General features: G+C 42.9%; 1 protein-coding gene and 1 long non-coding RNA gene across 9 annotated transcripts in view; both read left to right on the top strand.

Annotated features, from left to right (window-relative positions):
• Positions 1-21,867, top strand: part of LOC110990669 (uncharacterized) — a 63,375-nt gene extending 41,508 nt beyond the window's left edge. For 3 of the 8 annotated variants that reach the window (XR_015423799.1, XR_015423796.1, XR_015423800.1), the window contains 7 exons: positions 15,523-15,638; positions 16,895-18,926; positions 19,615-19,752; positions 20,723-20,834; positions 21,107-21,174; positions 21,466-21,530; positions 21,718-21,867. This is a non-coding gene — a long non-coding RNA (uncharacterized LOC110990669). Of the gene's footprint in view, positions 1-9,203; positions 9,746-15,522; positions 15,639-16,894; positions 18,927-19,614; positions 19,753-20,722; positions 20,835-21,106; positions 21,175-21,465; positions 21,531-21,717 lie in introns of those variants that run through there. The other 5 variants (XR_015423798.1, XR_015423795.1, XR_015423801.1 and 2 more) reach the window with 5 other exon arrangements.
• Positions 3,217-7,088, top strand: LOC110988285 (uncharacterized). The gene is made up of 4 exons (XM_087131761.1): positions 3,217-3,358; positions 3,881-5,733; positions 6,085-6,171; positions 6,291-7,088. The coding sequence occupies exons 2-4, from the start codon at positions 3,918-3,920 to the stop codon at positions 6,530-6,532; spliced, it is 2,145 nt and encodes a 714-aa protein (XP_086987887.1). The 5' UTR covers positions 3,217-3,358; positions 3,881-3,917; the 3' UTR covers positions 6,533-7,088.
• Positions 21,868-23,299: the final 1,432 nt, after the last annotated feature.

Here is a 23,299-nt window from a genome sequence, read left to right as displayed (position 1 = left end):
GTTGTATCACCCAGTTTGTACCTCGTACCCTCAGACATGGATCTCTGAATCAGAACATGTGAAGGTTGCCGCAACAACTTGCAGATCACAACCTCTAACATGAAGCCGGGGTACCAACCCAACAACTTGACAAGGCTATACGGGTGGGGACAATGAAAGAAAAATCTGGGAACAACACGTGAATAGCAAAAGTAAAAAGGGAAGATTTCCATACACGCTACACTCACTTATTGGCCATTGGATAACGATAGCATGTCATTTAATGTCATATTTAGGAAGGGAAATAGTGACACAATGTACTTCACAAATAGATTTTTAACCTCACGAACCTGCCTATTATTAACAATGTAGCATACAGAACATCAAAAAAGTGTTTTCTCCATTCTTCCTCTCGTGTGAAACTTTCTCAAAGTTGAAAACCTAGTACTTATTTCTCCCGTTGAAATGCCTGTATTCCAAGAAACAAATCATGTGGCCTCAAACATTTAAAAATTACATAAACGCATTATTTTCTACAGTGCAATGTACACATGTACATATTGGAAATATTACTGTTCACTGGATCACTGACACCGTCTTAAGGCATATTGTCATGTAGGAATGTGAGCAGTCTTACGTTCGTTGGCTTCAGCAGAGATCATTGTGCCGTGACAATATTACCAGCCATACTGAACAGTCGTTCCGACGGCACACTAGTCGCAGGGACGCACAGATAAAGTCTCGCCAACTTAGTAAGTGTTGGATACTAGTGGCCATTCAGTCTCCACCACTCAACTGGTCGTCGTCCGGCAACAATTTTCCATCGGCAGTGTACCTTTTCACCTCCTCCGACGCAATCCTTTCTGGTGATCTATTGGGGCGTCATCTTCATCCTCTTCTCCAAAAGCGTCGTGAAATAATGCAGCCGCACTCTTGAATTTTTTAAGTGGCGCTGTCGTTGAAGTGTCAGTTCTCTTATCAGCGCCTTCACCATTGCTCTTGGCAGGATATGCTCGAAGGTTGTGTTCTCCTTGTTCTTCTGTGATCAGCTGAGTAGCAAAACATTTAGCCATATCTTAAATGCCACCTTTCACAGCCACCGCACCTACTCCTTGAATGAACGGCAGGTGCTTATATCGTCCATCCAAAAAAACAGGCCATCAACAGAAACTGGCAAGTGTCGTTGTCAATATAGTAGCTTGCGAACTACTGTACCATTGTTGCCTTTACCTGTCGAATCTCCAGAATGTCGACCACTTTGTCTTCCAGCACCCCTTCGCTATATCAAATAGCGGGAAGGATACCCGACACTGTAACGAAGGTCTCACCAGAGAATGATTCTGTGACCCATTTTATTGGTCCAAGAATTGTCACTAGTGATTCCTCTGTAGCAACTTTGCGGTCTGATTAGTTCAGTTCTTTCTTTTTCATGGCGACCAGCAAGTTGCAGATGGGCCGCTGTTGTTCCAGCATGTCATGGGTTGAACCCCATCTCGTGTCAACGTCTTGGATGAGTTTGTGAGATGGCAAATTGAATGCTTCCTGCTGCTCCGTTAGCATGTACTTGGCCTTGGATGAGCGCCTTACAAACTGGACCAATTTGGAACACCTTCCTAGTGCATTGTGAACGCTTCAGCAAGCCAAGCCTTTACGACAAGGTTCAAGGTGTGTCCAAAGCAGGGAACGTTCTAAACCATCATTACTTCACACACAGCCTTTATGTTTGATGCATTGTCAGTTACTATTGCACTGATCTTGGTGATTGGGATTTAGCACTGATCCAAGATGTGGTCCAACGACTCTGCGACGTGTGTGTTGTCATGTGGAGGAGGGAGTTCGGTGTTCTCGACAGTGTACCTTGCCATTTTCCAATATGGTGAGATAAGATGCGCCGTCAAACCAATGTATTGGTCTGAGGTTTGACTTGTCCACATGTCAGTGGTAATGGAGATGTATTTTGCCTCATTAAGCGCAGGAAAGACAATCTCTTCCTTCACCTTGTCATACAGTTTAGGCAACAATACCGTGACGGCAGCTTGTAGCGTGGGTCAAACACCTGAAGCATGCCTTTGAAGCTCTGCTCCTCCACGGTATATACTGGTTTCATGCCACGGACAAGGTGTTTGGCCACTGCATCTGTGAGCTGCTTTTGCCGTTCTGAGGTTGATGCATATAGTGTCTCCAATATAACCTGACTCTGTGTAAAAGTAAAAAGAAGTCTGAAGTTAGGTTTTGAATAGACTCACATTTACTGTCAACAAATGGCTACAATTTCCCGTAAGAATATAAAATACTTTGAATTTTGTTATTCAGTTTAAATTAGTTGATAAAGTGTATTTTTGCCATGTTTGACAGGTTTACAGTTTTACAAGTTTACATTTTACGTGTAGCCCGTTAGTAGTGAAAATAATACATATATAGCATAGGCATTGCATTATTTGTACGACATAACAAGGGTTTCTAACATACCGAAGTAAAATGTCGGTGGACGAAAGTTAGTCATGAATTTGCCTGATTGGTGGTTTATCCCCTTACAAAATTAAAAGCAAACTTGCCAGGATAGCCTGTTGATGGAGTTCCTTTGATTGTGTCTCTGACACTTCTGAATCACCTGAGAGCTGTGTAGGCTTAGCCAATTCTTCATGTATATTCAGTCCAATCTTTTGCATGCCAGCCCCGCGCTTACGTTCCATATAAGGCCAAAGAGATCATCAAGTGGCCCAACAAAACATTTTTGATTGGATGCCACGTTCCCAAATTCCGAATGCTGTAGCCTACTACTCGACTGGAAAGCAAGCTGACGGAAACTGCACTGCCACTCTGCAAAGTGGAAACATGTACTGTACTATACATGTACAGAACAAGCCTTCACACCCGGGCATTGTGCAACAGTAAGTACACTGTAGTACACAATGTACATTTATAGTACTGTACTTGTGAAAGGTGCAGACGGAGCTCTTCTATGTATTAACACAGTCACGAATCGAGGTCGGATTGTAAATCGAGGACGTCCTCAGTTCGCAATAAGGTGAAATTTGAGGCCGCAGTGAGCATTTATGAGGGTCAGCGAAATTTCAAGGCATTTGGAAGCCGTCCTCGGTGTACGCATTTAACACGCCGGGTGTTTAAAAACACCCGCTCGAAATGTACAGTTTCGGCGCTTCCCTGGATGGAATAGCGCCCTCCCTAGCTCTCTTGCTACCCTGTCCGATCCGCATTGGTGAGCACAATAAATGTCGCCAAGTGCCGGGGATGCATAACCCCCAACAAATATAAAAGCCTCCAAACTGTCGAAAAGCATCATAGCGTCACCTTGCCATCACGCCTGTGGACTTCTGTAGCCGTTCTGAGATGTAGGTGTCTTCTAGTGGAAAATATGGTGAGTAAAAACGATTTCATTTGAAGTAGAATGTTGAGCATGACCAGACCCTATCTTGGTACGGTTTACTACATCATTAAATACATAGGCCCCAGTGCTGGCTATAGTACCATGCTATTAGTTAGAGCGTGGTTAAAGTGTGGCTGCTATCCACCCCCCCCCCAATTTTGTCGATAGGCTAATGTAGATCTTGCACCGCTGTTCGAGTGAATGTGCCAGTGGAATAGGTATACGTATGCAGTCCGAAAAGCTCAATCACATAATCCAGTTGAACAGGTTCCTTCAACACATTTTTTCAGCCGCAAGTGAAGACTTTTCTGTCGTCCATATGTGGTGGTTCTAGGCCTAATTATGTTTAAAATTTTAGTTCGGGGTGGGGGTTTTGGGTGGATGTGGCTCTTGGGAGCCCCGATACCTGTTCCCCCCCCCCACCACCACCACCACCACCACCACCAGTCCATACCAAATTAAAAGAAGACAAGCGGCTTAATGAAAATAATGTTCAATTTGTTTTCTTGCCAGCTGACCTGCTCACCATAAGTGGAGACGTTTGGACAGTATGGCTGATTCGTCCACCGGTTCCAGCAGTAGGCCTACTTCATCTGTTGCTCCAAGTGATGACACGTCTGACGTCCAGCAGAACTGTGGTGTGACCGTAATGCAAACCAGTAATGAGGTTGGCTGCAGGAAATGGGACAAGAAACACTTCTGCTTTTACTGCGATGTACCCCAGGCCAAGCTCCCCCGTCATCTCCAGTCATGTCACAAGGAAGAAAGAGAAGTCATCGAGATCGCCGGTGAGCCCAACGCTGGTGTGCGTAAGAAACTTCTGTTGAAAATTCGCAATATAGGCAATCACAGGCACAATTGTCAGGTTCTTCGTGAAGGTCGTGGTGTGCTCGTTGTCGGGTACAGGCCAAATTGCAAGGTATCTCCCGATGCGTATGGACCATGCGTATATTGTTACGGCTATTATGTGCGTACCGATTTGTGGCGACACGTGTGCCCTTTGAAGCCAGCACCCACCCCACAGACTGACAGCACCGGTAAGAGGGCTCGTGTGGGTGGACGGGTCGCTCACAAGAGTGATTTGTTGAAACCTCCTCCTGTTGGCGTGTCGTTCCAGTTACACCAGGTTCTTAGTCCAATGAAGAGAGATGATGTGGCTTTGGTAGTCAAGAATGACACGTTGATTGTTGAATTGGCCAAGCGTGAATACATGAAACTAGGGCACGATGTAGATCAGCATGGCTACATCCGTAACAGGGTGCGTGAATTGGGTCGACTCGTCCTACAACTCCGAAAGAACACCCAGCAACCAAATGCATCACTCGAATCATTTGTCCATCCGCACCACCTTTCTGATATTGTGAAGGCCGTCCACGATATTGCCGGCTTCAGGGAAGACAAACAGTTGTACGATGTTCCGTCACTAGCGCTGAAGATTGGTTATTCCGTCAAGAAGTGTGCACTCGTCTTGAAAGGAAGTGCCCTAGAGTCCGGCCAAAAACACAAAGCGGAGCGTGCGGAAGAGTTTCTGCAGTTGTGTGAATTGAACTGGCGAGACCTTGTGTCCACACACGCACACAGAACGCTGTACCAAGGAAAACGCAACAAAGTCACCATTCTCCCGACAAATGCCGATGTAGTCCACCTGTCGTCGTTCCTTCATGAAGCTGGCAACCGGGAACTTCAACTCCTGCAGGGTGCTCGGGGCAGACAAATCAGGCCAGTTTGGCAGAAATTGAATGAGGTCAGTCTGTGCCACCTCATCATGTTCAACCGAAGAAGGCAGGGGGAGGTTTCAAAAATGAAACTTGGCGATTTCCACAAGTACAGCACCGCCAAACTGGAGGGGGAATGCCTGTTGAGTGATTTAGAACGCCAGCTGTGCAAGATGTTCCGTGTTGTCGAAATAGTCGGCAAGAGAGGCAGAACTGTTCCCGTGCTCCTAAGCAATGAGGCAGTAGCGTGGTTGAGTGCCCTTGTCGCCAAGAGACATGAAGCTGGAGTAGCCCAAGACAACAACTTCTTGTTCGCACGGTGTTGTTATGGCGGGAGAGGCCACATACGAGGGAGTGACTGTTTAAGGGCATATGCAGATAAGGCTGGCCTTGACAATGCATCCAGCATCCGGTCCACCAAACTCCGTAAACATGTAGCAACTGCATCGCAAATTCTTGCATTAAAGGAACATCAGCTTGAAACTCTAGCCAACTTCATGGGCCACGATCTGCGGGTACATCGCAAATACTACCAATTGCCAGATACTGTACAGTGGGTCACCAAACTGTCCAGACTTTTCCTGAGTTTGGAGAGGGGCAACCTGTCTTCCCAGCAGGGCAAATCCTTGGATGATCTGCATGTAACTGGAGGTAAGGGCACCTTGTACTCAAACCATGTTTCCCATGTTCCGTCTACCCAACGCTTGGCTTCGAACCAAGTCAACCCAACCCAGACTCCCATTTTGTAGGGCATCGTACTGGGCCAGAAAGAATACCTCTCTTCCTATTAAACCCCCCCCCCCCGGAAGAACAGACCAGTACAAAGAAAGACGGGGGACAAAAATCCCCCCCATAAATGTATCTTGCGTCAAGAACTCCCAAAATAATGTTCCATTTTGGCCGTCCCCCCCCCCATATCTCAACACCAAGCAGAGACTGCCAGACACCCGTGCATGTATGTGTGCTTTAACTGATTGATCTCAATTTGGGGTTTACTCTCAGAAGGCTTCACCAGTGAAGAGGACAGCAGCGAGAGTGGGGACAGCAGTGACAGCAGTGAAGACTCCTGCGATGGATCCGTCAAAAACGGTAAGATTTGGTCTGTCTGTCTGTCTATCTGTCTGTCTGTCTGACTGTCACTCTGTCAGGCTGTCTGCTGAGGTGTCACCTACATTTCTAATGTCCTTTTCTTGCCTCTACATTAATAGGACAGCTTCCTGGTGTTGCTGCTGCATCTCGAACAAGGGAACCCTCTCCGCCATCGAGACGAGTGAAGTGGCGTCCCTGGACTACAGCGGAGAAGACAGACGTCCAAGAAGGCCTGCGCAAATTCTTCCAGTTGAGGAAGGTTCCTGGCAAGCTGGACATCGAAGCAGCTTGCACTGTGGCACTGCAGACCCGTACTTGGAGAAACATCAAAGACTTTTGTCGTAACACTATGAAGTTGTAGGCAAGTTCAGCTAGGATACGCCACACCAGCCATTCTCTCGAGACATTATACCACATTGATGCAGAACCCTATAGTGGTAGGCCAATAATGCACTCAAATTTTAGTGGCCAAAACAACCAAAAACTTGTGAGTGTTGTCCTCGGTGTTATAGGCTGCACTCACATGGACGAGAAGTCCTCCGTCTGATAGTTTGGAAAGTATGCCCTCCATTTGCAGTGTCTACATGTATACGTGTACATGTTCATGAACATTTTAGTGTCACAACAGAGGGGCACGGTACTAGAATGAGTCTAGAGTGATGACTCGCGCTCAGATCTGATGTTCTTAGTTGTCACTACAGGTGTGGCAGGCCTGCATTAGCGGTGACTTGGACTCGGATGGGATGTTTGGAGTTGGCTTTCTGATACTGGAACCGCCAAAAGTGGGGACCCGGTTCTCCAAAAAAGCAGAGCTGCCAATTCTGAAATTTCTTTGGAACCGCGATTCCACTTGGAACTGGGAGTTCCGCACAAGCCTACCCATTTCAACAGCAGTGCAACCAAACCAAACGGCTCCACCACCGCCACCCATTACAAAAGACATCAAACCCAAAGCTGCTAACGAGAGCAAGACTCCTACCCAGCTAGACATTGACCTAAACAAAGAACTGGCGCATGGTGTGGTTGCGATTTCACTGGCTTTGATTTGGTTTGCCAGTAGCCCGTAGGGCACAAAGTGCTAAGTGAGCAACCCAAAGGGCGCATAGCATTTAGCGAGTTGACCCGCTCACAAAAAAAGATTAAAGGCACTTTAACACCTCGTCCAATCGCGACAGGGTGTTAACTTTTTACTTTTTACCCAAACCAAAATAACCCAACACCAAAGCACCTACCATTAAAAACAAAGTTCACACATGCTCCGCTACCCAACCGAAAACTTTACTTGTAACATTAAACAACCAAAAAAGTATGCTCCCGATGATACCAGGCAAAGCCCCTAGCGCAGACACACTGAGTTTTTTAACACGTTATCCAAGTTTTGCAGCTGTTTTTAGATCCAATTTTTAAAACCTGGTTTGGTTGGTGTGGGGGTAGGAGCGGGTGCTGGTGTTGGAGTTAGCGTGGGACCTCCTACGGCTCTGATACCAGCTACGATAGAACTCACAATTGTTGAAATCGCTAAACTAAAAGTCATCAATATACTTATGATTGTCACACCTTGTTCTCGAAACAGCGTACAGTTTTTATCTTGTAGAGTCAGATCGTTGTCTAACACCGCTTCGATCGTTTCTTTGATGCAATTGATTTGAGTTCTTAAGCAGACGGTGTCTTTGATTATGAGCCTACCTCGTCTTTCTCCCTCGAAATCTCTAATTTCTTGGTGGTCTTCTGGTGATTGCGCTTGGTCTAATTCGTTTTTGGTCTGTTGCATTTTTTTGTCTAACGTGTCCAACTTGCTTTGGTTTAATATAAGGGCTCCTTTTACCGTTTGTAACAATTTGTCTAATGCGGCGAGTTCTCTAAGGTTTAACCCTCTGTTTTCACCTCTCTGTCTTGGATAAGGTCTTCTGTGATATCACTTACTCGATATGCTTCTTGGGGAAGTTCTTGTAACAGGATGTTTTCAGTTACAACGGTGGCTAAGGTCAATTGTGCCTGTTGATTCATTTTCCATAATCACGAAAACCCAGTCCATTTCTAATAAAATTTGCTCCGTTTGGGTAACTGGCTTCTTTGGCATTCTTTGCTATTGTATTTAGACTTACAAATATGTGAGGTTTGCTTTTATCAGTTAGCAATACTTCACCATTACTACCGACAGATTTATAAAACAGGCCTTTACCTTTACGATATTCAACATTTCTTATTTAGGACTTGGTAGGTCAGTTATACCGGTAAGTTTAAAATATATAGAAATGGTCTACTTCAGGATTATTTATAAATATGTTTCTTCCTCGATTTAAGGTGTCTTCACTGAGATCTATTGTGGGAATGTGTTCTTCTGTGGTTTGTTATATGGTATCAAAGCTGTTGTCCCATTGTAGTTCTGAGTCTAACTGCTCTGCTGGGTCTACTTGTTCTTCACCTGACTGATCAAACTCATCCATGGGTATTTTACCCCTTTGCTACCAACTGCTCTTGGGTTGCTGTTGAACCAGCTAAAAAATGCCGTGAGTTTTGCAATGTCTTCCAAACTCAATCGGTCTAGATCGGGTGTCTTCCATTTCAGTGGCTGTTTACCCAACATTGCGTATCCCGTGAAAATCATGCTCACGACTGCACCGTTGTAAATTAAGTTGATGATATCTTTTGTGTTGTTGCCATCTTGTTTGTTGTTTTATAATACGAACTAGATAAAAAAATGTTAAAATTTTTTGGGTTTTTTTTTAGTTGGTTTTAAATTACTCCATTTCTAAAATTTCTGGTTTATCGTTAGCTCTCTGTTTTGAAACTTGAGGTGGGGTTGTTACCTTTCTCTCCTATACTGGTTTGTGCATTGCGCCCTGTGGGCTGTTTTTTTAAAAAGCGTTGAACACCGAGTCCTGCTAATACCAACCAAGGATACCAGTTTAATTGGGGACTAGCATGACTAGCTGCTGTTGGCTGCTGTTGCTGCTCACTCGCTTCTTTTTCTTTCAACAACGCCAAGTTTTGCTCTTTCATTTTACGATTATGTTCTGCCAGTTTTTTACCTTGAGCATACCTGCTTCTATTTTTAACAGTTGTGCTGCTGCTCGCTTCACTCTTGGGTCACACGAGCTAGGCTCTGCTGGCTGCTCTGCTGGTTTGGTTCCTGTTTTGGTTCCGTTGCTCGTTCCTATTGTTATAACACCACAATCTTTTTTTGTTGAAATAAAGTTGTTTGGTCGTAATGAGTGCTCCAACTAGCGGGGAAGGTAACATCCATAGCTACATGTATATCAAACCTCTGTGAGAAAGGCACCCATGCTCTGACTGATGATGCGATCTCGCTCTGGATCTCTGCTCAACACTTTCTCTGAATCTAACATGATTTCGTAAGTCATAAACTTGACGGGTAGCGATACCCCAAGTAAACATGAGTTAAAAGACAACAGACTTTCACCCACCGTTGTGATGACTTCCCTGTCAAATTTAGCCAAATAACGTTGATACGGTCTTTCTTGTTCTGCAGGCGGTAGAATTTCTATTTCTTTGACTGAGTACTCCTTGCCAAGATACTGATTGGAATCACCCGAAGCTACTATCGCACAAAGTCAGTCTTTGTAGTTAACGGTTTGGGTATGGTTGGGTTGTGAGTTTTGCAAGCTCGCTGCACTTGCTTCTGGTTTGAAATCGTATTGAGGTCTTCCATTTTTAAAAGACGCAATAAGATGTTGCTTAATTTTGCTCAAACATTGCTCTAACACGTGACTGAGAAGGTTAGTTTTGTTATAAATTTTTCTTTCAAGCGTATATATTCGCGGGTGTAATACACTAGTTCAAAAACTACTTTAACATATTGCAGTATAGCTACTTTTAATTTACCGTAACAAAAAACTCTTTGTTATAAGATCTCCTATAGGTGGTTTACAACAAGTTACAACAAACGCCAACTTGTGCTTTAACTTGTTCAATAACTACCTGAACATACATGTAGTTTTAAAAAGTCTTGCAGTATAGATACTTTTAATTTGCAGCAACACTTTAAAATCTTCTTACAAGTTGTTGCAAGTTCTCTGTATAGCTACCCTACAACAAACACCAACTCACAGGTGGATCGGTTTTTAACACCAACTTGGAAAATTTCACTTCTCTCAAATGTCTCCTTAACCAAGAACGTTGTTGACAATGTCGTTTTCTTCTAACACTTGGTCAAAGCTGACTCCAGCCTTGCAATAGAACAACACCACCCAAGACTTGTTTTCTCTGTAGTCTTTCAACACCTAGTTATATTTCTGCGTCAACAACCAACACGAGTGGTGATAGTGCCTGCTCAAAAATGCTGTCCTGCTGAGAGCACAAGTACTGTTATTTTACTACTCTTCGATATTTGACTTGCTGTTCGAAACTGCAGTTGTCAATCAAAACAGCTTGTTAATTCCCTCAAAGGCATCGCGAAACAGATCGATCGCTTCGTGGAACCCAAGATTTTCTCGATCGATGTCACAGAGATACACATTGGGATCAGTAAACACTCAACGTCTTTTGAGATACGTTTTATTTTTAAAAACCATGGGACAGATGATCTTCAAAAAACCTTGATAACTGGTTTCAAGCATGTCCAACACCCACTTGGTTTTACCCGAGTTCGTTTTGCCAATGTTTAAACTTTGCAAACTCTACAAAAACTTCCAAAAACTCTGACAGAATACAACTCAGTAACTCAAATTTTAAAATTTCCATCTGCGATCGTGAGTTGAGCAACCATGATGAGAATCACGTACATCGTCAGTTCGCCCAAGGTTTCTGCTTCTCGAATCATTTGTATCATAATTCCACCTGAGTCGCCTACTCTGCGTCCACGTGGCTAGCTAGCTTCGTTCCAGTGTTGGTATTTGTACAGTCCTTGCGAATAAAGTTGGTTGGGTTGCCTTCTGCGGTTAGTGATGTGTTGGTTGAAAAAACTTTGGTTTTTTTTTACCTTCTTTGAAAAGGATGAACTCGCCTTTCAAGCTTCTAACTGGTTGGTCAATGACCATGTTCCAGAGGGTATCTGATTTGTTATATTCTCCAACAAGTGCATTCAAAAAGAAAAAGCTTCAGAGCAAACCTTTAAAAATTGGGATGAAGCGTTGATGGTATACAGTGAAATCACTGGTACCAACCACTTGGGACTTCCACCAGAACCCACGTCGAGTGATTTTTACGCACCAAACGACGATCAAAAAGAAAGTGAGCTCGTGTTTGTGTCAGGTGGAAGTGCCCTTTTGGGTTATCTCGTTTATCGATACTGGCGAAAGGTAGTTTAGTGGGGTCTTTTGACTTCAACCTTTTTCCTTCTTTTTAAAAGAGAGAGATTCAAGAGCAAACGAAGGTCAAAGAAGTTTAGCTGAAAGAGGTTTACTACAGCGTTAGAGGTTATTGGAAAGGAGAGGGAGCTGTGAGACTTTAACACGAGAAAACTGGTGTCGATAAGAGCGTAGTAAGAGCCCCGTTAGCGAAACAAGCCATTTGGTAAATTTATCTACCTGCTCTGGGGTACATACCTAGACTGTGAACTTTACAAACATAGTTTGCTAAACCCAATGACACGCACCAAATGGACATGTTGTATTTGCCCTGGGATCGTGTGCAATGACGTACTTACAAATACACATTAATGGTGGTTTACATGGCTTCTAGATATTAGAAGCAGACCTTTTACAGCAGATGCTGTAAAATAAATTTATGACAAATCTCTATTAAAGTTCCCTCGCCAAGAACAAGTAGACTCTGCTTTGGAATTTAAAGGCAAGTTACAAAAAATGCTCTTCAGGAAGGGCATCCAAGTGCTAGTACATGTAGGTGAGCCAAGGGTTCATCGATCGCAAGGGATTGTAGAAGGGATCGCAAGAAATGTTAAATCCAAGTGAGCAAAATGTGGAATGGGTTACAAGGTTGCCCCGACGCGTGAAAGCTCTAAACAAAGAAAAACCCAGTTGATCCGAGAACGAGCAAGGAAGTGAGCTACATGTAAGTCCTTTGGAAGTGATTAAGCTAGATAGAGTAAAACAGTTGGCAGCTGTACCCTAGAGAGCAGAGTGGGTAGAGCTTCCCCCAGATGCCCTGGTCTGATACTTGTATTACCCAGGTAAACAAGAAGGTGGCACAATTACGAGAGCGACCAATCCTATTTGGAGTGTAGAGATATATCAGATTGATAAGCATACGAGTCAGTTCAAACAGATTAACAGTAAAACGTAACAACGGGTCCAACGCCGTATTACCTGACTGACAGGCCCAAGCGTTCTTTTGTGCAAGAAGAGCTTCAAGTGGTACCCAAAGACACTGCATTACTGCCTGGTTCTGTTGAGGCTTGAGCTTGAGTTGTGAGTGAGTGCAGTGAGCGAGTTGTTCTGTAGTGATCATAGGTATCTATCCCGTTGGACAAAATGTATCGCTTGGTATTTAGGGGATCTTTGTCTGATTTAATCAGTCGCTGCTCGTTAATGATTTTAGATTTGTTAAAGAGACAGTCTTTATAAGATTCGTGGGTTAGGTCTCTATCGGTAACAAGTTTAGTGACCCCTTTTGGCTTTCTTGAGCACGTGCTAGCTGCGCTCGCTAGCTGCGCTCGCCTATTAAAATTGAATACTTCTTGGGCCAGATATAGACAACTTCTGATAAAACTTGCCCACCAAATTCGTCTTAAAATTTCCCAATGACTTTTTTGTTTGCTTGGCTTGCGAGTGGATGAGCTTTTGGGTAGTTGCTCAAGTGGTCTTGGATCTGCACTAGATCCTTATAGAGATCGTTAATTTGTAACTCATACACCAAACTTTCGGTATCGGTATAAAGTAGCCCCACGCGGTCACCATAACGAGCTTTCAACGTGTTGTAATAAAATTAAACATTAACATCTTTGACAAATTGAAGATCATGGATGTTCACTCCACAGTAGATCGGCTTATTAAGCACCACTTTTGTTTCAAAAGTTCCACATAACACATGTTGCATTCTGGAAATGGCCTCACGCTTTTAAAACGCGAATAGCCCACAGCCTTTTAAAACTCGGTTTAGCCGGCAGCCTCTTACATTTCTCAGCATCGTTGTTGTGGTCCCTGATCAGCTTGACTCTACAACGTTTACGTACATTCTCCATTGTTTTACCCAAAACTGCATTGTTGGCCTATTTAAAAAAGTCTTTTTCAAAGCTTGCGGTTGCTTGCGTGCGCAGCTTGGTATTTTTAGCAATATAGCTTTTCATCCAAGCTGGTTATCTAAATCTTAACACGCGGTGTACTTTTTTTATCTTCAGCCCAGTTGTAAGTACATGTATAGCTGCAAAATGCAATAGTGCAAAACATATTTTTCTTTTGTTGCGAGCGTCGCTATTAACCTGTTACAGCTTTTGTATTTTTTGTAGAGTAATTTCTTTTGATAATCGCTATAACTTTTTATAGGTACACCTTGTATAACCAGGTTTTCTGGCCCAAGGGGGGTAAACGTTGTGAGAATCATGTACATGTAGCACTTGTGGGTACTGGAGATCCACCTCGAGCATGTACCTGTAGTAATCATCGGTTGCTAAATTTAAGATGTGCTCGCTTGTATAGCGCTCTACATGTAGGTATTTTATCCATGTAAAATTTGCCAAATGTAGCGGCTGAGACATAGCACACCTATAGAATTTGTTTGCATCGGGACAGGCAATGTACACGTAGGTGGATGTTTTATACCTGGGTCAAAATCTTCAATAAATCCATTGTTTGCTTTTGCATAGCGTTCACTTCCCACACTAGAGATGCCACCGCATTTGGCAAAAAAAGCAAATGAACATCAGGGTCTGTAATTAACTCGAGCTGTTCACCGGTGTGTTTTCACAAGGCATCCCAAAAAAATCCAGGAGCTGTGTAATAGTTGGCAGGATCGAAACCATAGTTTTTATAAGACATGTCTCTAAAGTTTTGAAACACATCTGCCAAAAGCAAGTTCTCTGTTTTGACATAAAGATTGTGATAGTCACAGAGGGTTTTACAGTTCAAAGCTTTGCCAGACTTGTTCCTGGGTGTATTCTAATTCACTGATGCTATTTTGTAAAGCTTTGCCAGACTTGTTCTTGGGTGTATTCTGATTCGCTGACGCTATTTTGTAAAGCTTTGCCAGACTTGTTGTTCCTGGGTGTATTCTAATTCACTGATGCTATTTTGTAAAGCTTTGCCAGACTTGTTCTTGGGTGTATTCTAATTCACTGACGCTATTTTGTAAAGCTTTGCCAGACTTGTTGTTCCTGGGTGTATTCTAATTCACTGATGCTATTTTGTAAAGCTTTGGCAGACTTGTTGTGTTTGGGTGTATTAAATTCACTGACGCTATTTTGTAAAGCTTTGGCAGACTTGTTCTTGGGTGTATTCTGATTCGCTGACGCTATTTTGTAAAGCTTTGCCAGACTTGTTGTGTTTGGGTGTATTCTGATTCACTGATGCTATTTTGTAAAGCTTTGCCAGACTTGTTGTGTTTGGGTGTATTCTGATTCACTGACGCTATTTTGTAAAGCTTTGCCAGACTTGTTGTGTTTGGGTGTATTCTGATTCGCTGACGCTATTTTGTAAAGCTTTGCCAGACTTGTTGTGTTTGGCTGTATTCTGATTTGCTGACGCTATTTTGTAAAGCTTTGACAGACTTGTTGTTCTTGGGTGTATTCTGATTCACTGACGCTATAAAAAGCACTCAGGGTGGTAGCAGCGTCTCGTTAAACTTTTCAAACGAGTCCATGCATTCGTAGAGACAGATCCCTTTTGCAAAAGAAGCGGGCTTTGCTCACCACACACTTGCGCTTGGGTCCGTTTGAGTTTTGAGTTTGAGTTTTTTGACACGCTTTTACAAGCCTGTCTAGCAACGTTGCCATAAAATGAAACTAGTTTATAAATCGAAACTGGCCTAGAGAAAACGAGACATACTTTTCGATGTTTTGGGGAATGCAAAAGATCTTGTCAGTGTGTTCGTTACCTTGAAATAGGCTTGCACCTTGCATAATGAGATGTGCGTTGTAATTTTCTATTCAAGATCCAGATCCCGTGTGAAACAAAAAGAGCTTACATGGGTATACATTGACATGTATGTACATGTACCATATGTAGAGGTTGACAGTAAAATTATTCAATGAAGGAGTCTTACACCAAACAAGTATACACATACATGTACGTGTATGTGGCTTGTACGTACATGTACACTTACCATACCTGTACATGTACGTACATCTACTACTGTTGTTTCAGTCTAGCATTGACCAGACCATGATGTCATACATTTCAATACACTTCCAAGCCTGTTGCTTGATACATTTCATGCAGTGCAGATGTTTCTTTTAGTTAATTTTTGGCATTTTCCATTTTGACATTTTCTTCCCAGGTGCTATTTACAATTCAGCATGCAGCCTTACATGTACTGTACGTGTACGTCATGTCTCAAATCATCAATTTGATGTAACTCAGGAATTGTGAAGTTTCTGTGCTCTCTGCAGTTTGGTAAGTCTCTTTCCTATCCTGAACTTGAGAAGCTCAAATGTATGAACAAGGTACCGGTAGGAAACAATTCCATAAACCCACACCACTGATTTTTCCCTGCAGTGATCTACAGTCATCTAAAAGGAAAACCGTGTCATAAAAACATCAATTTTTTCATTGAAAATATTGTGATCCGTGTGCAACTTTTTATCACATTCGGTTCTTCTGACGTTGGGATCATTTTGTAATGAATGTTGTGATCCACGTGCAACGGTTTATCACATTTGGTTCTTCTGAAATTGGGATCATTTTGTAATAATGTTTTTGTCCGTTGTACATGTATGAACCCAGCAGCATGAAATCCTGTATTGAGCACCACGCGACCACTCTGAATTAAACTGCCTTGTAACCTTCCACGCATACAGGTCTGACTAATACGCTCAGATCCAGCAGCATAGTGCACAGGAAAATTGACATCTGTGCCGTATTATGTCCTCCATCTTAGATTCAGTAATAACAAGAAATTCACTTTAAAAATTACTAGTGCAAGTGCAATTTTTTGGCTAAACCTGTGCCAAAAACTGAGCTTTGACACTTGGAGCTTGCTCTGTCAGTGCTGTGTACAGCACAGTAGGGCTGCATTACACTTATGTGACATGTATCAATACATGTAAAGACAATTTGGATAGGAAGATGTTGGCACATTGCTCAAGTCTTACAGTAATATTCCTTGTCACAGGGGATGGTTATTTTCATTGGATGTGTTGGGTGAAAGTACATGTAACTGCCACGTTTGATAGACATTTTAGGTATTACTTGACACTTGAAGACCAGGATGCATACTGTGCGAAACGTTCCTGTTGGGAACTTTGTCAGTATTCCCCTTCCGGCCAGAGCAAAATTTGAAATAAATAAAATACAATGACTTACAAACTGACTCAACTGCCAGCCCTATTTTCCTTACAATGTTTATTCAGTATTCATTGTTCCTGTCTTTGGGTTTGTTATCAATGTGCAATAAGGCCAAGACTGTCAGCGCTTTCGAATGTACATGTACTTGTGTCATGTAAACCTGTCATTGTACTAAAACCTATTCTTTGAATATTTCCTCGCTGCATTCTCAGCTCAATTATGCATCTTTTCATAATTCATATAAAAAGTTTAAAGTGTATTTTAAACTTGAAAGTTTCAAGTGGTGAAAGTAAAAGTTTGGTTTTGAAGATTCTCTAGTAAAACAATAATATCTTCCTGTTTACACGTACCTTTGTTGCATAAAGGGAGAGTCAAAAAAGCACACAGGTACACATATGTAGACAGCCTGAAGTCGTTAGAGATTGGCTGAAGATATTGACAGGCTGAAGTTAGCATCGGTGCTTAGGTTGACAGAGGTAGACTGGCCGATGTCGGCCGAAGTGGATATGCTGACAGTAGAGGTAGACAGGATGATGTCAGCAGAAATAGATGTGCTAAGGTCGGCAGAGGTGGTCACGCTGACAGTGGAGGTACATGTATACAGGCTGACATCAGCAGAGGTGGTCACGTTGACAGCGGAGGCGTACAGGCTGACGTCAGCAGAGGTGGACAAGCTAATGGCAGAGGTAGACAGTCAGAGAGTTGAAGTCGTCAGAGGAAGACCAGCTGGCATTGGATATGATGATTTGTGATGATGTGTTATTATTTGAGATTTACCGGTAGAGATTTAAAAGTGTTTCCATCTTGTCATTCCTTATGTCTTGATGGATTCATCATTTTTGAGACAAATTGCCTGCTGTTGTTCAAGGAGCTCCCTCTGAATACTTTTTTCAAAGTTGACCTGCATCAATGGGAATTTCCTAACTTTGTCGAAGTGTAGTTAATTGAGATTTTGTTCATTTTGCATCAATTACTTCATGTTGCATTTTCATTACGAATATAAATTTGTTTAAATGACTGCAGTGAACGTTATACACAAAAATTCAGCTGTTTGTTAAGTTCCAGTGCTGTAAAGTTCTTGAATAGTTTAAGTGATTCAGCCCAATACTGCTATTCTGAACACCTATGTACCAAACATTGGGGTATACTGAACATTCTCCTTGGCTCCCGAGTTCTCCATACCGAACATTAAAAGGTTGCTTTAAAAGGAAATACATTTAGGACTGATGAGAATACTGACAAGTTTAGGAAAATCTGTCTTGCAAAAGATCAGTGCCAACACCGTCAGTATGTATGTGTTTAATTTGCTTGAGAAATTGTATTTGATGATGTTTATTCTTGTAACAATGCTGCATCATCTTCTCAAGATTTTCTTTTAAATGTACGTGTACAGGTATTACCTGCGGTGGCTCTTGGCTCCCAAGTCTATTAGCCCATGCCTCATAATTAATATCTCCCCATTCACTCCTAAAACAAGATTCAATCCTAATGTAATCAAGAGTCAAGCCCACAACTACCTATTAGACCACTTTCTCTGATCTCATTGTAAAGACATCAGATTGTCTCGATAGTGTCATTAGAATCAATGTGTTTTATTGTACAAGGGGTTATGATTTTTTAGGTATAAGTACGTGTACCCGGTACATACATGTACATGTACCTTATAGGGTGTAAACTTCAACTTGAGCAGATATACTAAAATATGGTCTTCAAGATGCACTACTCACTCAATTCTGAGTTCAGCTATAAGCTATATAAGCCTGCAAATCTCAAATGCAAAGTTTGAATTTTAATTGCAACAGAAAAAGAGTAACATTTTGAATTTGTGCATTAATGCAAATTGTTTGGTTGACTGTCATCTGTTTTTAGAGCTAAGAACAACTAATTTGTCCACGGTTTTACGTGTATTTAATGGTGTCCATTCTTTGATTTTCGTATTCATGCCAAGAAACTGAAGTGAGACTAGACGCCATCCAGTCTATGCTGCTTTCCTTAGGATGTCACAGCGATGTGGATAATACCAGTCCCCACTACACAGCTGTTTGCGAAGCTCTTCCATCTCAGTGGATGCCTTTCCGCCCATGCATTCAGTGACCGGGGAATCCCATCCCGGACAACGCACGTAAGGATTTGAGTATGGCGTCTCGTCACTGATCCTCCAACCATTTGTGGACGTTTTCCTACCAACATCACCGCTCCACGGATAGCGCTGTTCTGTTGTTTCTCCACGAGGCCTTGATGCAGCCCCCTCGTAGATGCCCAACCATCCTATGTGTGTTACCTGTCTCTTGATGCCATTGATGTTATGCTCCGGCATACGCCTTGCCATTGATACCAGTTCCCAGTGGCTACTTTTCTGCAGTGGGCCCTTCTGTGCCGGTGTTGCATCTGGTGAATGTGAGTAGCGTATTTACTAAATCAAAGCTTTCGACATTATGCATTGCCCAAACCGTTGTCATAAAAGTTGTGAACTACGCTTGGAATTGCTATTTGAACTGGAAACCAAGAGAATACTTTATTTTCGGCTCGGTCCGCACGTGGATAGGGATTTCAGTCCCAATCTGATTCTCATTGTGTCCTCACAGCAGGTTTCTTCAGGCTTGCCAGCTACAGTGCCAAGGGTACTTTTTAGGAATCCTTTGTGTCATTATCAGAAATAAATAATAATAATAATTTCCCAAGAACCTTGCGGGTAGCCATTTCATAATCAAGAACCCATCCTTTTTCTGCATTCAGTAGAAATCTATTTGCCTTTATAAAATTTGTTTGAAGTTGTATTGATTTCATATTGAATTAGGCTTTTTGGTATCAACTTTGGAAAAACCAGTGAACCAAAACATCTAGAAAAGCTGTAAATTTTTTAAATTTTCTGTCCTTTTCTGAGCTGTCCAGTAAAAGTGCAGAAGACAACTGCATGTTTTTTGGTTGACATGCATTCTCTTTTTTCTGTTTTGCATTTTTACATATTCTGTCAGTCTTTTATTAAAGTCTCACCCTGACAGGTTAAGTTTAGTATGCTTGAATAAAAGAATAATTTGACGTTTTTGTTAAACCCTTGCTTTTACTGACCCAATTTCAAATGCAGGTATTGTGTGGCTTCTCATAACTTGCTGGCTATTGAGGGACATCATTGGCTTCCAGTAAACTAAGAACAGAGCGGTTGATCATCTCTGTCATCTCATCAAACAGCAGTTTCAGACGCCTTACAGATTTCACTTTTAAGGTGAGCGAGATTTCTTTTGCAATTTCAGAAGAAGCTCAGCATTTGGGCAAATAATTGTTATTTCATACACGATGTTTGTGAAGTCTGTGAACATTTATGATGTGTCAAACACAAACTTGATTGCTCTTCACAGTCTGCATTGCAGGGCATTGCCATAGAAATATTGTCAAATATTACACCACTGAATTTCAAGAGTTGGTACTTATGGCGGTGTTGAAAGTTGGTCGATAATCTTGCTTTTTCAAAAGTCAGGGTTTCAGCTGTAAATAATACCATCAAGTGGTTTTCTGGTAAAATGAAGAAGTTGCAATCTGTAGCTTCTTTGGATATTTTATCATATGATTTAACCGTTAATATAAAATTGAAAAACGACCTCCTCTTGGTGTGAGCCTTTGAATGTGGGATGGATTGGGGATGTATGTGGATGTGGGTTTTGATTCTGTTTTGAAACACAACTGCAAAAACGGCAGCTGAAAACCAAGAGATGAATGGGCAACTTTATTTGGAGGTCGACGAAAAAAGGACAGTCCCAAAATGTTACTTTATTTTCCGTTTTATTGAATATTTCCAGCAGATGAATCATTTATAAATGACCTTGCCAATCGGTATACAAGCTTAAAGACACGAATTTCACACGGCCGTCAGATTTAGTTTATTGGACGTTTTTTTACTTTCCCTTTCGTTTGCATCATATTTCTCCAAAATACTCTTTTCCCACAAAAAGTAAAAAGCAAGTTGTATGAAAGGAATCCACATTGTCTACCACAGTCCCTCCTCAATAGTCGGTCTCAGCAGGAAGTGACGTATTCAGGATAGTTACTGCACCACAAACTGTCTTATCGTGTGTACAAAGTATACATTACAAATTATGTATCTTTTTGCACAGAAACCTTGCAGTGGACTTTAATACTGAAAGTAATTTTTAAAGAACTATTGATTATGCAGCCATCCCATGTCCCCTTTGTTGCAGGCAGAGATAGTCACAAATGCACAGAGAGATGCTGATGTCAGCAGAGGTAGATGTGCTGAAGTCGGCAGACGTGCCAAAGTCGGCAGAGGCAGACAAGCTGATGTTGATTGAGGTACGTTGTGGATATGATGCTTTATATCTGTTATCCGTGATATTTTGGTGAGAAATTGCCTGCCATAATTCCAGGATGCTCACTTCAAATGTTAAAAACATGGACATCAATCCTCCGAAGCTGTAGCCTAGTTATTTCATTTTGTCAGCGTTTGTTTTACGTTGCATTTTTTAATGTACGAACCCTGTTTTACCGTTGTAACAAACATTGCAACTATAACTCAAAAACGGCTGTGGTAGGCTGTGTAACGTTATCAGTTTTTTTAATTACAGCGTGGAAGACACCTACATGGACATCGACAGGAGGAGAGACAGATGGAAGCGAGATGACTGTCCTGAAGGTTAGGCTTGGAATGTGTTTTTGGCTGATATACCATAATGCACAAGAAGATATAGCTTCATGAATTTATCTTTAAAACTGCTGGTTTAGAATGCACTGTTTCCCAGCACTTTGGAATGATGTGGTCCATTCCTACCATAGTTGATATTTTCGACAGGGCTAACCCTTTATATATGCATTTTAACATTCACTATTTGTAAAAACCCAGGTGGAAAATATCATAAACAGAGCGTGGCAAATGGAACAAAATCCTTCCAGTTTGCATAATGCCTTTATACATTGTTTATTCCAGCTTTCTGGATTCACTCATCAATGGGGAGGTAGACAGTGTAAAGAAAGGAACAGATTATAGTACCGGTAAGTTTGTAACCCATTTTCTATAATGAAATGGGAATCAAAAGCTCAATAAAAGCACGTTAGATGTTCTTCACAATTTATAAACGCTACAAAAATGCACTGCTTGTCAATTACTTTGGAATCTAGAATGTTTGTCAACTCTGCAAATATATTGTGATTTAATATGTATTTGTTCTGTTGACTACAGGTTGGGAAGATCATCCGATGCCTGAAGATGAGTGAAGTTTCTTTCAACTCGGAAGAATGAAGACCTTGGTTGTGTTTCTTTGTGTCTCTAAACTCCCACCCGCCTCCCCTCCCGCTAAAAATTTGTCCTTAAACTCCCACCCGCCTCCCCTCACGCCTCCCCTCCCGCTAAAAATTTGTCCTTAAACTCCCACCCGCCTCCCCTCCCGCCTCCCCTCCCGCTAAAAATTTGTCCTTAAACTCCCACCCGCCTCCCCTCCCGCCTCCCCTCCCGCTAAAAATTTGTCCTTAAACTCCCACCCGCCCTCCCCCTCCCGCCTCCCCCTCCCGCTAAAAATTTGTCCTTAAACTCCCACCCGCCTCCCCTCCCGCCTCCCCTCCCCCGCTAATATTGTCCTAAAACTCCCACCCGCCTCCCCTCGCTCCCCCCCTCCCTCCGCTAAAAAGTTGTCCTTAAACTCCCAACCCGCCTCCCCATCCGCCTACCGCCTCCCCTGCCCGCTAAATTTTGTCCTGTAAACTCCCACCCGCCTCCCCCCTCACCCGCCGCCCTCCCCGCCGCTATAAATTTGTCCTGTTAACTCCCACCACCCGCCTCCCCTCCCCGCCTCCCTCCCGCTATAATATTTGTCCTTAAACTCCCACCCGCCTCCCACCCGCCTCCCCCCTCCCGCAAAAATTCCTGAAACTCCCACCCGCCTCCCCTCCGCTAATAATTTGTCCTTAAACTCCTCCCGCACCCACCCTCCCCGCCCACGCTATAATATTTGTCCTTAAACTCCCACCCGCTCCCCTCCCCGCTAAAAATTTGTCCTTAAACTCCCACCCCGCCTCCCCTCCCGCTAAAAATTTGTCCTTAAACTCCCAACCGCCTCCCCTCCCGCTAAAAATTTGTCCTTAAACTCCCAACCGCCTCCCCTCCCGCTAAAAATTTGTCCTTAAACTCCCAACCGCCTCCCCTCCCGCTAAAAATTTGTCCTTAAACTCCCACCCGCCTCCCCTCCCCGCTAAAAAATTTGTCCTTAAACTCCCACCCGCCTCCCCTCCCGCTAAAAATTTGTCCTTAAACTCCCACCCGCCTCCTCTCCCCCTAAAACTTTGTCCTTAAACTCCCAACCGCCTCCCCTCCCGCTAAAAATTTGTCCTTAAACTCCCAACCGCCTCCCCTCCCGCTAAAAATTTGTCCTTAAACTCCCAACCGCCTCCCCCTCCCGCTAAAAATTTGTCCTTAAACTCCCACCCCGCCTCCCCTCCCGCTAAAAATTTGTCCTTAAACTCCCACCCGCCTCCCCCTCCCGCTAAAAATTTGTCCTTAAACTCCCACCCGCCTCCCCTCCCGCTAAAAATTTGTCCTTAAACTCCCACCCCGCCTCCCCTCCCGCTAAAAATTTGTCCTTAAACTCCCACCCGCCTCCCCTCCCGCTAAAAATTTGTCCTTAAACTCCCACCCGCCTCCCCTCCCGCTAAAAATTTGTCCTTAAACTCCCACCCGCCTCCCCTCCCGCTAAAAATTTGTCCTTATACTCCCACCCGCCTCCCCTCCCGCTAAAAATTTGTCCTTATACTCCCACCCCGCCTCCCCT

Source organism: Acanthaster planci, unplaced genomic scaffold, assembly GCF_054643075.1.
Source record: "Acanthaster planci isolate LZ-2023a unplaced genomic scaffold, COTS_SCS Contig12, whole genome shotgun sequence".
NCBI lineage: Eukaryota > Metazoa > Echinodermata > Asteroidea > Valvatida > Acanthasteridae > Acanthaster > Acanthaster planci.
The sequence above is the reverse complement of the archived record's forward strand: the minus strand, read 5'-3'. Positions and strand labels throughout refer to the sequence as shown.